This window comes from Marmota flaviventris, chromosome 10 (assembly GCF_047511675.1).
Source record: "Marmota flaviventris isolate mMarFla1 chromosome 10, mMarFla1.hap1, whole genome shotgun sequence".
NCBI classification, from domain to species: Eukaryota; Metazoa; Chordata; class Mammalia; order Rodentia; family Sciuridae; genus Marmota; species Marmota flaviventris.
The window spans coordinates 77,928,513-77,946,951 of NC_092507.1; the positions used below are offsets into that span (position 1 = coordinate 77,928,513).

At 39.1% G+C, this 18,439-nt stretch overlaps 1 protein-coding gene across 3 annotated transcripts in view; it reads right to left on the reverse strand.

Moving 5' to 3' along the window:
- Window positions 1-18,439, reverse strand: part of Tgfbr3 (transforming growth factor beta receptor 3) — a 188,104-nt gene that overhangs the window by 74,910 nt on the left and 94,755 nt on the right. For all 3 annotated transcript variants that reach the window (XM_071618045.1, XM_071618043.1, XM_071618044.1), the window contains one exon: window positions 2,934-3,071. In XM_071618045.1, the coding sequence (XP_071474146.1) occupies window positions 2,934-3,071 (138 nt within the window). The remainder of the gene's footprint in view (window positions 1-2,933; window positions 3,072-18,439) is intronic.

The window sequence follows — 18,439 nt, forward strand, 5'->3', positions numbered from 1 at the left end:
GAACTTCTTTTACTCTGGGGCCAGCCAGCCAGCCAAACTAGATATTTTATAATTACAAATGTAGATTCAACATGCTTCCTAAATGCTCTCTAATATAACACCAGCAATGGCACTTAATGTCTATGAACTCATCAGTGGCAGGCACTTTGCTAGACATTTTATATGTAATCTCATTTAACCAAGATAATACCTCTATGATGTAGGGACTATTATTATTACCAAATTATTCTTCCTGAGAAAAATCAGACTAACAGAAATTATTTTGTCCAAATTATTTGCTCAGGGTAAGCAAACCTCTGCTTAGAATCTCTCGATAACCAGCCATGTGATAAGCACTAGCCTTACATAAAGCTGCTGAGCACCTGAAACATGGCTAAGCAACAGGAACTATATTTTTAAATTTTTTAAAATTAATTTAATAGCCATGAATAGCTAGTTCCTACAGTATTGGATAGTACAACTCTACAGCATGAAGATTAAATGTGCATATGAGTTTATCATCAGACCACTAAGTCTTATCACAAATAATCTTATTAAAGGAGATTGACAATGACTAAGTATGAAGATAACCAGTTTAGCATTAAGAGCTTGTAGAATAGGTACTATCTGGGTTTGAGAGACAGCTCTGCAAGAAATGAGCCCTGTAATTTGAGCCACTATTTAGCCTCTAAGTCTTAGCTCCCCACTTATAAAAAGGGGTAAATACACTAGGATCCTTGGGGTATTGTGAGAATTAAATGAGATAAACTATTGGAACTCTTAGTACAATTCCTAAAAGGTACTAAGGACTAAATAAATGTATTCTCCCTACCCCTGGTACTGGGGACTGAACGCAGGGGTACTCCATCACTGAGCTACGTCCTCAGTCCTTTTTATTTTTTATTTTGAGACAGAGTCATGTTCAATTCCTCAGGCTGGCCTCAAACTTGATATCCTCCTATCTTAGCCTCCTGAGTCCCAAGGATTACAGGTATGTGCTATCATGCCTGGCTATAAATTTATTAATAATAATAACTAAATTATTACTGTTTTGACCTTTTTAAAAAGAAGTAGTAAGAGTTTCAATTCTCAGAAAAAGTTATAATTTAAGTTCTTAGTAACTCCCACCTTGTAAATGTATCTTTTGAATTTTTCAATGTTTCATTTTGAAATTAATTCAAATTAATAGCCAGGTTTCAAGTATAGAAAAAAGGAATCTAGCATACTCTTTGACTAGATTCACCAGTTTTTAACACCTTGCCATGTTCTCTCTCTGTATTTTTGTTTTTGCTTTTCCCTGAACTATTTGAGCCTTCACTCCTTAGCACTTAAAATGTATCAGGTATATTTCTTAAGGACGTTCTCTTATGTAACAATAGTATCATTATTAAATGCAAGAAATATAACATTAAAATAATACTTAATCTATAGGTCCAATCCTAATTTCATCTACTGTCCTTAGAATATCCTTCAGGATCATATTGTCTCTTTAGTCTTACTTAACCTGAAATGGCTCCTCAGCCTTTCTTTCAATTTCATGATAAACATAAAGAGGACAAGCCTGTTATTGTATAGGAAGCCACTCAGTTTGGTTTTGTCCAGTGTCACCTCATGATTAGATTCAGCTTCTACACACTTTTGGCCAGAATCCTACCTAAGTGATACTGGGTTCTTGCTCATTTTCAGGCACACAATGTTCACCTGCCCCATGTTGGTGACATTAATTCTGATCACTTTATTGAAATATTTCTGGGTATCTCTACTGTTGTTCTTTTCTTCCATTTTTAATAAGTAATTTGTTTAAAAGATATTTGGAGAATATACAAACATACTGTTCCTCAGACTCCCTCCACCTCCACTGGATTTGACATCTGTTGATGATTTGTGCCTGAATAACTTTTACTATGATGATTGCAAAATGATGATTTCCTAACTTCATCATTTCTTCCATATTTCTTAATTGGCAGTCTACTATAAAGAGGAATTTCCTCTTCTCTCCTTTTTTTCCTAATTTATTTACCTACTTAATAACTACATTGACTATGGATTCTTAGTTTATTCTGTGGGAGTCTCTGAGTTTTTAAAAATATTCTTCAAATGCAGGTGACAAGAAATTACAGATTTGAATTAACGTCATTAATTGGGCAAAGGAAAGGTCATTAATTAGGTCAGAGGAAAACTCTTAAATGAGGACTCCACTCACCTTAGATGGCTACAATCAGGAGAGGTGTAAATGCTTAAGGCCATACATTAGGACTACAGCAAGGAGCTCTCACAGTGGACAGCGTGAGTTATCACTCACACTGCAGTGTCGCTCATCATCAGACATGATATCATACCCCAAAAATTCCATCCAAACAACCCATCTATTTCTCCACAACTAGCAAACTTGAATGTTCTGGCAAACTCCAAAGGACATGATTTACAAATAGTAGGTAATATTTGGATCTTTCCACAGAACTAGGTTCCAGCTTTTTCTTTTTTTTTTTAACCAAATACAAATGATTTCATTTTGGAGCTCACTGTGTCATTTCTCAACAAACAGTTTTTCATATCAGAAATTAGGCCTCTGTTATATACAAATAGAATGGGTTTGTGCATATTTATTTTGGTCAGAGACCACACACCCGGTGGCAGTTTGCAGTATTTACAGTACTCCCGATGCCACAAGGGGATCTCTGAGATGAGACCAAAGCTCAGGCCGCACAGCCTATGATTCCAGGTCCTCCTCTGCCATGGAAACAAGACCACAGAGGACATGTAGGTGGTGCTTGCTTCTTGCAAATGCTTATCTATGCGATTCAACTACCTCCAAGTGTACAACTCCACTTTCAACACTCTCGGAACAACGGTATTATTTCGATGAAAAGAAGCCCTTTTTAAAAGATTTGCAAAGTTTGGGGTCATTATAACCTCATAATACGGACCACTTTGGGAGGGTTTGAAACACTTACCAAGAAAAGTCTGGAAATCCCAGTGGCAAGTCTCTCTGTCTTCAAATGCCACACCAGGGGTTGTGGGGAGTTGAGCAGAAACACAATAGGCTTGTGGTGAATGTGCACTGAGGAGATAGGATTCAGGTGCAGAGTGACCTAGGCAGCAAGAGGGGAGAGATGTTAGCACCAGCTTTCCAGGCAGATCACTCAGAGCAGCATCTGGATATCTTTCCACTACTCACCATTAAGAGAAGAAGCTATAAGCTAGTTCTGAATCTGTGAATAAGATGTTTCATGTTGAGCTAGATGATACTGCCAATATTGGGCCTTTTTGCTTCTCTACCCCCCCCCCCCAATTTTTTTAACCACAAAGTGGCTATTTCATATGCCTAATCTCAGCCAAACATGACTCAGTTCCCAAGAATAAAACACAAATAAACAAAACACTTTTTGTTTTATTTTCAAAATTGACAATGGCAGAATAAAAGGTACCTTCCTTCAGGACTGGCTTATCCTTCAGGTCAAGTGGCTGAGAATTAAAGAACAGGATCCCCCTCAGGATGGGTTATCCCTCTGGACCTTCAGAGAAAGGACTTTCTCCTGTCTCAGGTAAGCTCCAAGCTCTATAAAGTTAAGTGAGTTCTGACAGAGAAAGTGCCAAGAGAGAAAGAAAGGGGCTGCCAAGGGAGCTGCCAGGGTTCTCACTCTCTCAGCTACTAGTGGGAAGGGGTTTTCCAAAGAAATGAGGCAGAAAACACACCAAATAAACACTGATTGTACAGAGTTCCCTGGGGGGCTGGGGGTGGGGAGGAGAAAACTATGAGCCTGGACAGGAAAACAACTGTGGTCAGTTTTGAGGAAGGATCAAGTACTATTGTAAGTTACCATTAGCATCATTAGCATCATCAAAAGGCACCTGTAAGCAAAGCCAGAAAAAGTGGACTCAGTGTCTTCTGAGAGCACTTGAGCCAAGGGCAGTCAACATGAACTCAGAAAAGCAAAATCATGCTTTTAATAACCTGTCCACAGGGGCTTTCTGTTCAGAGGGGTGAGGTGAAACAAAGAATCACATACTTAAACTGATGGAGAACTCACCAGAGAGTAACAAGGAAGAGAAAGGACAAAAAGGGCTTAGGCTGGGAAGGTACAGAACATCTGCAGAGGGCACATCAACCCTTTTTCTGATGATTTTCTTTGTCGTTTTCAGCATACAATCCTTAAAGTTCACAGATATGCATAAGTTTGGGGCAAAATGCACACTACAAAATAAATAAGTATATATCTCAAATGAACAAGAATTTTTTTTGTTTTTTTTAGAAAAGCTTATGAAATGAGATGTATGAAACAGATATTCATACTCAGGTCCAAAATTTTCCAGATGGTCCAAAGTGTCAAGGCCTGGCTCAGACAATCGGGGAAAGATTTCTAGGAGTCTCAGCTCTATGAGCTTTCCTGGAAATGGCTCCTTCTTCAATATGTGGCAGTGTCTGGCCAAGATGAATCTCTGATTCTGGAACACAGATCCCAGGCAAAGCCCCAAAAGCCATTTGGCAAAGAAGAATTCACACTACAATTGGGAAATTAAAAGAAAAATACCCAATACTTTTTGTAAAAGATCATTTGGCAAGAACAAAGAGACCTGAAAGCGTCCGCTCACCTAATGCCTCCACACCCTTGCTTTTCTATACTTCCTTCCATTTGGGCAAATGTGCTGCAGGGAAGACAGGGCACAACTAAAACAACCAGCAAAGATTGAGAGGATAACAGCTCCTGGGAATGTGGGGAGAACAGATCTGGAATATCTCAAAGAATCCCTGCCCAAGTTGCCTAATTTCTCCTAGGCTGTAAAAAGGAAGGAAGGGTCCTCAGTATGGATCAATTATAGCTCAGGATAGATAATAGTTAAAGTCATAAGAACATCCTTCTGCAGTTCTTTACCATCAGATTGTCCAGTGATGGTGGTCTAAGGACCAGAGCTAAGGCAGATTGCAGCAAAGAACGGAGAAATGATACAAAAAATGGTATCCAACAATTTCTAGCTTAGAAATTCAAACTCCTTAGTTTAAGGAGTTGACCCTCAAGCCTTTATCAAATTTACACATAAAAAGCCATATATTAAGGGCTGGGGTTGTGGCTCAGTGGTAGAGCGCTCACCTAGCACATGTGAGGCACTAGGTTCAATCCCCAGCACCACATAAAAATAAATAAATAAATAAAATAAAGGTATGGTGTCCATCTACAACTAAATTAATAAATAAGCTGAGGCAGGAGGATCATGAATTCAAAGCCAGCCTCAGCAAAAGCGAGGTGCTAAGCAACTCAGTGAGACCCTATCTCTAAATAGAATACAGAAAAAATAGGGCTGGGGATGTGGCTAGGTGGTTGAGTGACCTGAGTTCAACTCCTGGTATCAAAAAAAAAAAAAAAAAAATCCACATATCAGCTGAATCTACAGGCTTCAAAAGCAATAAGGAACTGAACGTAGGGGTGATGTGAGCCATAAAGGCTAATAGGGCCAAAAGGGATACATCCCAAATGAAGGAGCAAGGGCTAGTCTCTAGATCAGTGGCTTCTTTGTTAATCTTTGGGAGTCACAAAGCATTTGAGAACTCAATGTGAGTATGAATCTTCTTTTCTCCCCCTATCCCTCCCACACACACATCACACATCACACATCACACATAGCATGACATTTTGCAGACAATGGTAAGGAAACACATCCATTGCAGGTGCCATGAACCCCAGGTTAATTGCCCATTAACTCTGGGTAAGGAACCCATTGTAGAATAGCAGGAAAATTCTAATGGCAGAAACAGAAACAAAATGGCTCCATCTAATTAAACTAGAAAGCACACTTCTGGTCTAAAGATGTCATCATTTCTGGGAAAGAAATCCATAGATGACGACTCAGAACTAAAAATCTATCAGTGTAGTTCCTGGGGCTTCAGTGGCCTCTTCAGACCCATGCTTGACCACATACCGGTCCATGCAGCCCTGTCCTTTTCTGCTTTCATTGTGTTTCTTTCAAACTGTGCTGAATAGTCAGTCTTCCTGGAGGGGTGAGGAAGTGCAAGTAAATCTCGTCTGTCACATCCCATATGTAGACACTGTGCCTCACACCTCACTGATCCCTCTCCTAAAAACAGGAAAGTCAATTGGTCTCATCAGTTCTGCCACATCTTCTCATTAGAGATATTCTAAGGTTATCCGTACACCTCAGTAAACATGCTAGGTGTAATTTTATAAGAAAATTCAAAACAAATCTTTTTTTTTTTCTTGGAACTGTGAATACAACTTAGTCCAAAGTCAAGGCCAACTCTAAGGAGCATAAATCCTCCAAGTGGAAAGACAACCTTCCTATCTTCCAATTAGGATGCATGTCCTTGCCCACATTATCACCAGGAAAAAAACAAAAAAACAAAACACAAGAACAACATTCTCTAGACCTTGGGTGGCGAAGACATCTCAGTTTTCCAAAGATTATCTTTGATAAGCAAAAACTAAATATATTGCCTTGGACTCTGTAAGCCACTTTATGAAAATGAATTATGTACTTACAGGCAAGAGAAAATGCTTAACTGCTTTTATGAAAAGATGCCATATGAAAATTGTTTTGCGTTTCCCAGAATTCATAGCATAGATGCAAGATATCCCTATCATAGAGATTTCAAAAGATTTCTTATTAGTAAGACCCCACCACCACCACTCCTGGGGTTTGTTAAAACAAACAAAACCAAAGTGAGAAAAACACCAACCGATATGAGAGCCTAACAGTTGCCCAATTTTGCTAACGTGTCAGTGAGGTTTTATTTCAACATTTTTGATTCTTAGAACAGCCCCTGTGGACCCACGAGGCAATGAAGTCATCCAAAACACTACCACAGAGACTCCTAGTATCTAAAACCAGACCAAATAATGCTCTGAAATGGATGATTCAATGATCAGTTTACACTAAGATAGATAAGAAAAGAACTCCAACAGCGTGTCTATAACCAAGACCCATAAAATCACAGGCTGGTCTGTATATAGCCATCATCTGTCCCCTGCTCAGAGGTAAGGAGACATCCCTTGGCAACAGTGCTGGCAGTAACTGAAAACCTCCTGAATCCTGGCCTCCCAGCACCCATATATTACACAGACAGACAGTGAGGCGTGCATCTATTTCAAGAAACTAGGGTCCCAGAGTTAAACTCAAACTTCACCTATATTTGGACAATGTGACTTTTAGGAACTTAATGATGACTCCAGATGGATCTGAAATGTTGCAACTGATTGCTGGGGGAGGGGAGGAACAGTATTTAGCTCATTCTTGCTACCGTGTTTTAAAGGATATCCATTCTGAGGAACCATACCACTGACATTTCATTTGCTTGCCTTTCACCATTTGGGAATTGGTATAAAAAGATTCCTTTAAAATATTCTTGGAAGGATGGATTTGGAACATTTTAAAGTTTCCTTTTTTTTTTTTTTTTAGTTTTGTATTTCCCTGAATTTCTAAAGGAACATTAATTAGTTGGTGCTGAATTCAAGGAATTGGGACCTCCTAATGTCTCTACCCCCACCACGGGGAGTCACCTGATTATCCTCCCTGGTCTCCGGAAGCTCTGGGGTCAAAGATGTCACACAGTTATGGCAAAAAAAGGCACCAAGCTGTTTCCTAGTGGGTTTGAATTGAAAGAGGAAAAGAGTCAATCAATTCCCACTAATCCCCCTCCCCCAAGGAGGACATGATTTTGGACTCCCTGGAAACCTCTGAAAATAATCTAATAAAACCACAAAGTTCAGGGGGATTCTAAAAGTCTGAAATTTGATGCAGAAATAAGTGTGCCTTCTTTCTTCCATATTTTGAATGCCCCAGAAAAATTCTGGGAACTAAATTTGGGTTGGGGATTGAGGGGCAAGAACTCATATAAACAGAAGAATATTTATAAAACTTACAGGTCATGACCCTCTAACGGGGTCCTGAGAGTATTGCAAGGGGATTCCAGGGACCCTGGACCTCCCTTCTCAGAGGAGCCATTGGCTTGGCCACTGCAGGAAGAGAGGCAGGGAAGTGGAGACCCTGGGTATAGGTATGTTTGGGTGTGGGAACACAGCTGGGGCCCTCGGCAGGCCTCAGCTGATAACGAAATCTGAGGACACTGACAGTATTTATTCTTCAGTATTAAACACAAGCTGTGTGAGCATCATTCTATATGTGCCACTAACACACTGTAGTCTTTCAGGCTTCGGGCCTGAAGTGCAGTAAAATCATGTTCCCAGATGGACACCTGTGGTGGGCTCAAAAGGCATCTCCAGTGAAATCCTTCCTTGTCCCTCAGCTCCATGTGCCACTGTAACAATCTGTTTAGATGTTTGTCTCCCCTGTCACATTGTAATGTCCTCAGAACATAATTCAAGGGCAGGAAGAGAGTCACATTTATTCCTGCAACCTTGGGACTAGCATAAGGCCAGACGTCTAATAAGTAATTAATAAGTTTTCTGGAAAAATGAATAAAAGAATGAGCAAAAGTTATTAATGAAATATGACTCAAATAATGGCTACAAAGTCATAATGCCCTGTTTTTCTGACCAAAAAAGGGGGTCATCTAATAAAGAAGACATTAACTTCACTATCAAGTACAACTTGAACTTTAAAACAGAGTCAAGAAAAGCAAACAGATTCCAACTACCAAAATGAATCCTAGGGGCTTCCCGGACAGTATGTTGGAGAGGATTCCACAGCCACATCCAAGCCTTGTGGGAATAAACACAACAAACAACTATGGTCCTCTGCTATGCGTACAGGACAGAGCAGAGCAGCTCTTACAATGTTTATGTATGAAGACCTATGAGGCCAAAAAGGAAAGCAGAAATTTGACCTTAATAGTTATGCAAATTAAAATATATAAAATGTGAAAAATAATCTTTGAAACATATTCTCCTTCTCAAGGTATAATAAGGAAAATGTGTGAGTCAGAAGCAAGAACTACTTTACTGCTGGGAGAGAAGGAAGGAAAAAAGGAAAGGTAGGAGAAAGGGTTATAAGCAAGTTGAGGGGAAGTAGCAAAAACTGAGAGGTCAGTGAACAGAGTTAGCAAGAAGGAGTCAACAAGTAAGAACAGCCATGGGCGTCTCCAGTGTCGGCTAATAATGTGGCTAAAGTGCTCTGAGGCAAACCTTCCTCCAACTTCACTGCAAAAGCTTCCATGGTGCCCATTCCTGTCATGAATGTGTGCCGCAGAACTCAGAAAGACACTGGTGGTATCTCAAATGCACGTGAATCAAGTGAGTCTGAGACATGTGGAATACAGAATCATAAACCCAAGGAGGGTGAAGACTCCAAGAACATAAGGCTCTGGCAGTCTCCAAAAATAGCCTATTTGGATTTCTACAAATCACAGGATGATCAGAGATGCAAACCAATCACTCACTCCTGAGTTGCAGGGGGTCCCAGCTGATGTGTCGATTAGACTAAATTATTCTCTAAGGAAACAATTCTGATCAGGGGAGGAAAACCTTGGGAATTCTGTGAAATCTTGTTTTCCTTTGAAAGCTAAAGCAAAAACAACTCCTGAAGTTCACAGTCCCAGCCCCCTGAGGGTATTCTGGCGGAGTCAGGTTATGCTTTTAAGGAAATGTTTTTGGAGAAATTTCAGTTTCAATTACATGGCCTACCTTGGGAGAGAGAGAAAAAGTAACATGGAGTCAAAGGTGGGGGAACATGTTATCAGTCTATGTTTGGGGAGCATTTTTTCTGAAACTGTATTATCTTCTTTGACCAAATGTTCCACACTCTTTTAGAGGCATGGAATCATAAGTGTTTTTAATTCAGGAAATAAACAATGTCAGAACAGCATAAAGTACAAGGGAGCAAATACAGTGTGCAATGTTCATGTCAGTTTGGTACTTTGACCTGTTTTCCTCCACACAATCAGTTTTTGTTGAGCCCTGGGATGCCTTTTCAGGGTGAAGAACCTATCATCGTGAAAAGCAGAGGGAAGGTTGCCAAAATTGCATTTGGAATTTAGCATGTTGTAGCTGATAAGCGTCTAAGGTGGGATAATTTCTTCTTAAAGTAGCATTCAAGTGTTTAAGTTTCAGACTTTCTTGAGGCAGCATTAAAAGCAGTTCAACACATTTGTTCTAACTGGAAAGGAGTGAGGCTGCAATACAGAATAGGACACCTGGCAGTGAAATTGTTAAGGTAACTCTGTAACCTTAAGATCCTTTAAGTACTTTTTAATATCCTAAAAAAAAAGGGGGAGAAAAAAGAAAAGAGAAAAGAAAAGGCAAAAGACCCAAATGGTGAGAAGTCTGAACAATGATGCTGTGGACATTTATTCACAGGTAAATCAGAATTGAGGGTTATGGCAAGGACTAAGAATGGGTTTTACCTCAGAATGAAACAAGTGTAAATTCTAACACAGACCATTTGTAAATTCTAGGTAGAACGCTTGCCTAGTATGTGTGAGGCACTGGGTTCAATTCTAAGCACCACATATAAATAAATAAATAAATATCCATCCATCAACAACTTAAAAAAAATTTTGTTGTTGCCCATATTTGACTTTGGGAAATATTAGGTTCTGCTTTACCATGTGGAAAAACTGTATGCTAACTTTTATTTTTACACTTCAAATGAGCTTCTAATATCTGAGTTCTACTCAGTGTGATGGACAGGAAAGTCATTCAAATACTTGACTAAGCAGCTAAACACAAGGTGGAGCATCTGTATTTAAAGGGTTTGAAAGTACTGTGAAGATTTGGGTTTCCCATGCAAATGGAAAAGGTTCAAGCTACTTTTTCATAATAGATCTCCAAAGAATTTTCTAATTCTGTCTATAATATAGAAGGTCCTAAAAGATATCAAGGTCATACTGCTTAAGCTCCACTTTGTAAATCAGTTAAATCTCAAATGCTTATTAAATCAGTATCTTCTCGTCTTCTACTGCTCATTTTCTGCAAAACTAACATAGTTTGCAATTCTGCCTCCAGATCATACTTTGAAAATACCACTAATAAACAGCAATTAGAGACAAAATGAGAAAAGTAGAACTAGGGCTCAGGGGGTTGTGATGTAAAATATTTAGGCCTTGATTATAAAGTTCAACATGACGAAGTTACCAGCATCTTGCAGAAGTATCTGAAATTCTCTATGTGTGATGTTTGGGAAGAGAAAAAAAATTTTGACTAATAGTATGAAAAATCTCTCCATAAAAATGTGATATAAATAAGTAAAATATGGCACTACCCATACAATAAATGATTATTTGGCCATAAAAAAGGGAAAAAAAGTCCTAATAGATGATACAACATGAATGGATCTTGAAAAAAGGTCATGTGAAGTAGTAAAAAAAAAAAGCCAGACCCAGGTCACATGTTGTATGATTACATTTTTATTAAATGTCCAGAACCAGAAAATCCATGGAGACAGAAAGCAAATTGGAAGCTGCTGGGCTGGGGATGGGGGATGGGAGAAAATAATGTCTTGTTACTCTTAATTGATATGGAGTGGTTTTTGTTTGTTTGTTTTTGAGGTGATGAAAATGTTCTAGAAATAGATAATGGTGATGGTTACACAACACTGTGAATATACAAATGTGACAGAACAGCACAATTTAAAATGGCTGAAATGGTTTTATTAGTCTGGGTTCTCCAGATCTTAATTATTAAGATCCCCAAGTCAACGATGGTGCAAAAATGAAACACATTCAGAAGAAACCATACATCAGTTTTTTATTTTTTTGAGGTGGGGATTCTCTATGTTGCCCAGGCTGGTTTCAAAGTGAACTCCAGTGATCCTCCTGCTTCAGCTTCCCAAATAGCTGGGACTACAGCCGTGTACCACCACAACAGACTCATGTTTGGAATTTTGCATGTTGATATTTTCCCAGGCTAGAAATATGTAGTACAATACTCTTTGCTGACACTGGGCAAGGGCAGGAGGTCACAGCTCCCAGTCAGGCATGAGATCATGGGGGAAAACAACCAGTACTCTGTGATGTGCTGTGTTGCTATGCTGCAATGTCCAGTTGGTTAGAGGGATTAAATGCACTTTCAACTTAAGAGTAATTTCAACTTGTGATGGGTTTATCAGGATAACACTTCATCATTTTACACAGAGGACCATCTGTATAAGAGGAAATTTATCATAGGAATTAGATCACAAAATATGGAAGCTGGGATGTCCCATGATATGCTGTCCACAAGTTGGAGAACCCAAGAGAGTCATTGGTGTAACTCTCAGTCCAGGACCCAAAGCCTGAAAACCTAGGGAGCTGCTAGTACAAGTCCCAGGGTATGAAGGTCTGAGAACCTGTAGTTCTAATGTCCAAGGGAAGAAGACAAAAAAAGCTCTCCAAAAGACCATGAATTCCTTTCCCCTGCTTTTTCTTATCTCTGGGCATTCAATGGATTGGATGATGTCTGCCAACCATGAAAGAAGATTTTCCTTATTAATTCACCAATTCAAATGCTAATCTCTACTGGAAACCCTCACAGACACACCCAGAAATGATGTGTTCCAGCTATCTGGGTATCCCTTAATCCAGTCAAGTTGACACTTAAAATTAACTATCACAGTGGTAAATTTTCATGCTATGTATATTTTACCACAATAAAATGTGGTTTTAACTTTCACACAGGATAGACCAGATCAACTCTAGAGTTTAAGATCTCATTTGGAAAAGACTATAACTATAAGAAATTCATTTTACCTTAAGGCTAAAAATTCCTATCAATCCTCAGGACTCCAAATTCTCCAGAACTATGCCATACCCTAAGCTAACTTCAGTCAATAACTTGTGTTTCCTGCACATTTTTTTTTGCATTTATTCAAACATCATTAGTTAAGTGCCTCTTATATGCCACGAACCACATCAATTACCAGCAATGGAAAGGTAAGAGAAAAACAGCCTATCTCCCCCAATTTGTTCACAGTTCAGTAGGAAGAGAGATGCCTGAAGGGATGGATATAGTACAACACCATGACTAAACTGTGTGGGTTATGTGGAGAGAGAAGAGGATGTCAGGAGCAAAAGAGAAAATAAGCAGCTTAGGCTGGGACAGGTCTCCCAGACAGGACAAACTGGACCCAAACTTGTTAGGAAACAGGCAAAAATCTGTCACCGTGATAAATTTTCTTGTTTCTCACAACTTCTGAACTACTTGGATTGGTTGGATAGCTGATTATCAGAAATATTTTAGGAAAAATAAGATGTATTAGATGAGCACTCAGACTCCTTCTGACCCTAGAATCTAATGATTCCATGGCTTCATTATTGAAGAGTTTTCCTAAGATTTTCAGATTCATTTTACCTACTAATCATATAATTTCTTCTCTAAAGATGTTTCCTAAATTCATTTTTGAAATTGCATAATACTTGGGCTGGGCACAGTAGTACACCTATAATCCCTGCAACTTGAGAGGCTAAGGCAAGAAGATCACAATTTTGAGACCAGCTTGGGCAATTTAGTGAGATCCTGTCTCAAAAATAAGAAATGAAAGGGCTGGGAATGTAGCTTGTGGTAGAACCTTGCATGCCCAAGGCCCCCCGTACTAGGGGAGGGGAAAAGCCCATATATTTCAACATTTCACAAAAATCTGGAAAACTGTCCTGGTAGGTTCAGGTCACATCTGTCCATGTTTGGGAATATGTGAGCTGGCTAGCTTGTTGTCTTTTGCTTATAATTAGAAGTAGCTTTGAACAAGCTACTGTGCTTCATAAAATGTTAAATGAAATCTCTCCAAACCTTAAAAGAAACCACTCATGTAAGATTGCTGACGTTAAATAATTTATATTTGTTATAAATATAATTCTTTGTAAACTTCAAGTTATAAGGAAAATTTTACTATTATCTCAAAGAAAGATAAGGAGTTTCATTTTCCAGACCATGGCAGATGAGCAATATTCTAAAATGCCCTTGTTTAGAACCGAGACAGAAATCTGATATAGTCAGTTACCTACACGATCTAGTCATCAGTTTCCACATCCTTAAGCAAACAAAGCTTCTAACCAGAGTTAACAAGTAGCAAAATTGTGTGATTTTTGTTTCCTCTTCTATTAATTTTCCACACACCATGGACAGTTTCCAGTTGGCACCAAGAAATAAAGTATGGATAACAGGAAAAATGAACATGTTAAGGCAGTGAACACCTAAATGTCAACTGAGGGAAGGACTCTTTAACACTGGCCTCACGCTTCTTGAAGAATGTCTTACCATCTGTCTTTTGATTAACATTTTTTCCCTCAGAATGGGATTCATGAAGTAAAACATGGCCATCAACGTAGCAGAAGAATGACAGTGTGGACACTGTTCAACTCTAACTCCATTAGTTCCCTCAGTCATCTGACCTTGAGAAAAGTTGCTTGACCCCTTTGTGCTACAGTTTCTTCATCTAAAATACAGGATAGTAGTACCTACCTTTTTGAGTTATTATGTGCAACAAGAAAATTAATACAGTCCCATATTTTAAAATGATGTGTTAGCTGTAGACAGGTTCTCAATTTTCTCCTACAAAGATCCTTCTCAGACCCCTTTCCTTTTGGTGAAGTGTTCTTCATTCACTACCCTAAAACACACTCATATCCGAGTTGTGTATAAAGTGAACATAATGTTCTACTGTACTTTGGAAATTTTCAAAGTCAAACTGTGTGCAAACTCAGGAAATGAGGTTTCTCAACTCTTTTTAGAAAGAGGTGAGTTTATGTATTAACAAACTTAATTACAGCTTCATATTTTCACATACAATCAATTTTGTTCTTTTTACAGAAAAAAATATCAGGCTCTCTAAGAAGGTTTCAAGGTATCAGTGCTCTTAGAAGGAAGCTCTTACCAGCAAATACCCTTGACCTGTGTCCTGTTGACCTTTCCCTTACAGTACCTATTATCTGCTTATATTAAGTTAAGTTTGTACAAATGGACTCTCTTAGAGGAAGTGCTAGAGTGTGGATGCTGAGTGTCCCCCTCAAAGGTCCATGTGTTAAAGGCTTGGTTCCCAGGGTGGCACTATTAGATGATAATAATACTACTAATAATAATGACATATTTAATCCTTTGACATCTGATGGGATAGGTACAATTATTATCCCCATGTTAAAACCAATGAAACCGATGCTCATAGAGTCTTAGCCTAATCAAGGTCCTAAGGCTGGTAAGAGGAGAGCTGACATTCCAGCCCAGAGTCTGGCTCTGAGTCACTGTTGAGGTACTGTGCACCCTTAGATGATGAGGCCCAGTGGAGAGTCCTCAGGTTATTGGGGTGTGACCTCAAGGGGGACTGTAGGGATCCTGGTCTCTCCCTGTTTGCTTCCTACCCAATGAGGTGAGTGGCTTTGCTCTGTCAGGTGCTCTTGCCATGATAAGCAAGAGGCAATTGATCAAGGACTAGAACCTCCAAAACTATGGGCCAAAATAAATCTTTTCTCTTTATCAGTTGATTATTTCAAGTATTTCATTCTAGTGACAGAAAGCTAACACTGGAGGGATTGGGACTTGTGTTTTTATCACCTTAGAGCCTGGTCCAATACTTGGAAACTCTATAGAAGTATATAAAAATATGGAATCAATCAATAAATAAACCAACAAACGCATTCTAAAGTAAAATTTATTCTCTCCCAAGTTCTACATTTTCTTCCAACTTGGCCATCAAGTCCTGTAATCCAATCCTTTGGGTCACTCTGTCTTCCTTTCTAAATTACAGGCACTTTGACCGGGTGGGTAAGAACAGTGACTCAGAGCCAGACTCTGGGCTGGAATGTCAGCTCTCCTCTTACCAGCCTTAGGACCTTGATTAGGCTAAGACTCTATGAGCATCGGTTTCATTGGTTTTAACATGGGGATAATAATTGTACCTGTCCCATCAGATGTCAAAGGATTAAATATGTCATTTGTGTAAAGCACTTAAAACAGTGAGTGGCACAGAGTAAATGCTCTTTAAGTGTTAGCTATTATTACCTCTGCCCTTTAAAACCACAGTTATTTCCTCTATTCCCTTGGTTCCTATAGAAAGAAGCTCTTGTCTATATTGTTCTTCAAGCGGAAGATAGTTTTCCTTGTAGATCTCCAAACACCAGACTGCTGGGCTTGGCCCACAGTCTCTTCCTGAACCATCTTCTCTCTGGGCATACACAAGCCCTGTTAAGCTCTCCCTTCACTACCACTCTCTTTCTTCCCCACCTCACGACCCCATAAACTTCCTCCTTCATTCTCACAGCTCTTTCTTAGATCATTGTCATGACCAACACTCCATGGCTTCCTTAACTCTGGCTTCAGTCAGACTTGGAGATGCTTCGAAGGCCCATACAATTTGGGAGGTTAGGGAGCTGTTTGTTTTTAAAGGCAACATATCCTGAATGAGATGCCCTGTTTCCACGTATTTGTTGACACAAACTTATGACTGTTGGGCTTGCTATGAGCTCAATGAAGACCTCCAGCAGATACAATATCAAAAAGGTCGAGACAGCTGCAAAGGTTTCTGTTTCCCTGGAGATGGGAGAGTCATGGAAGGCTAAGAATCACCACAGCAACCAGACTACAAAAACAGTCCGTGGGCTTCAGCCCCATAACTCTGGTAAAGCAATTTGTACTCCGTGAAAAGGCTGGGGCACAGAAGTTGAAAGATGATCAAAGTAAACACTGCTCCTCAAGCACCATTTTGTTGTGCTGATTTCAAGGCATCAAGTCACAGCATCAAAGTTCTGTTACGAAAGATGCACATCGAGTGCCAGGGATTTGCTAGGCTGCTCGGATGAGAAGGTCTAGAGAGAAATTCATAGCACATTTTCCAAAACACCCATTTCAAATTTGCACTAAGAACAGACCAGGGTAAAAATGTATGCCATTATATCAAGTTACCCTGCCCATGTAGGAACAGCTGTTGATCCCAATCCTGGATTTTAAAAAAGGAAGAAAAAAAAAAAACCTGGTGATTTTTCTGATAAAATATTAAAAAGACTTCATTTAATGCTGTACTTACATGGACTGATTCCTATAGTTTTGAGAAAAACTTCTAGAACCCTTATTAAATAGTAAATGAGAAAATAACATATTCTAAGATCTTTGATTGGCTACCCCAAATCTATAATAGTTTAAAAAGCAAACAAGAAACTACACTATATTATTTCTGTATTACACTCCAGTTATTCCAGCTACTTCTTACTGGGACAGGAAGATTTCAAGTTCAAGGCCAGCCTCAGCAACTTAATGAGATCTTCTCTCAAAACAAAACATATTTTTAAAAATGGCTGGGGATGTAGCTAAGTGATAAAGTGCCCCTGAATTTAATCACCAGTACCAAAAAGAAAAAAAGAAAAGACAAGTAACCCATTGCTATGGCACATGTCTACTGGGGAAGCTGAGGCAGAAGGATTCTAAGTTCAAGGCCAGCCTGGGCAACTTAGCAAGAATCTGTCTCAAAATAAAAAATAATCCAGGTGAAGTGGTGCACACCTGTAATCCCAGCAGCTCAGGAGGCTGAGGCAGGAGGATCTTGAGTTCAAAGCCAGACTTAGCAAAAGTGAGGCACTAAGCAACTCGGTGAAACCCTGAATCTAAATAAAATACAAAATATAGCTGGAGAAGTGGGTCAGTGGTTGATTGTTCCTCAGTTCAATCTCTAAATACCCCCAAAAATAAAAAATAAAAAGGGCTGGGGACATAGCTCAGTGGTATAGCACCCCTGGGTTCAATCCTCAAGTCTGGGGGAAATTTTTTAAAAATAAAGAAGTTCACAGTTACCTGGAAGCAAAAAGACAGATATAAACACATCTGTGGGGAACATACAAGGAGAAAGGGGGACACATCAGCTGGGCCCTGAGAGCAAGAAGGGCTGATACAGGCAAAACTAAAGTTGGGTCAAGGAGGAGGGCAGGGAGAATTTTGAAAGAAATGTCAGAGCAGTGGAGGTAGCATACGGAGATCTGAGGAACATTTAACTCAGGTGGATCTGAGAAAATACAAAAAAGAATAAAGAGAAATAAAGCTGAAAAGGTAAACTGGGGCTACATCACAATGGGCCTTAAAGGGAGGCTTTATTATTTTGCCATGGGTGAAGGCAAAATAATACAGATACAATTCACTTTTCAAAGATGTGGACTATCATTTGCTTCCTGATAAATGATTGGCACATTAACTTCTGGAAAATTGTCAATCACACTAATGTATTAATTCATTAAATGCACTTCAAACACCTGACTTACTTGCCCAAAAGAATATACATCATTAACAGATCTAAAAAAAAAAAATTAAGACCCATTTTATTTACCATCCCATTCCAAGTCTTCTATAGTTTCCCTTTAGATTGTTGTTATTGGATTAACAAGGAATATCTCACAAGGTGAGAAAAATTAAACATTAGTCTTCCACCCCAAGTCTAGACTTGAGGATTTTACTCCTGGCTTTGCCTCTAGGTCACAGGCCTTCAATAAATACTTGTTGAGTTATAGGTATAATCAAAAATAATCAATGAATCAAGCATATAAACTGTGGAGCTTTACACATTTTTATAAGGAAGAACTCATGGGGCCTGGCGATTCTTGTCC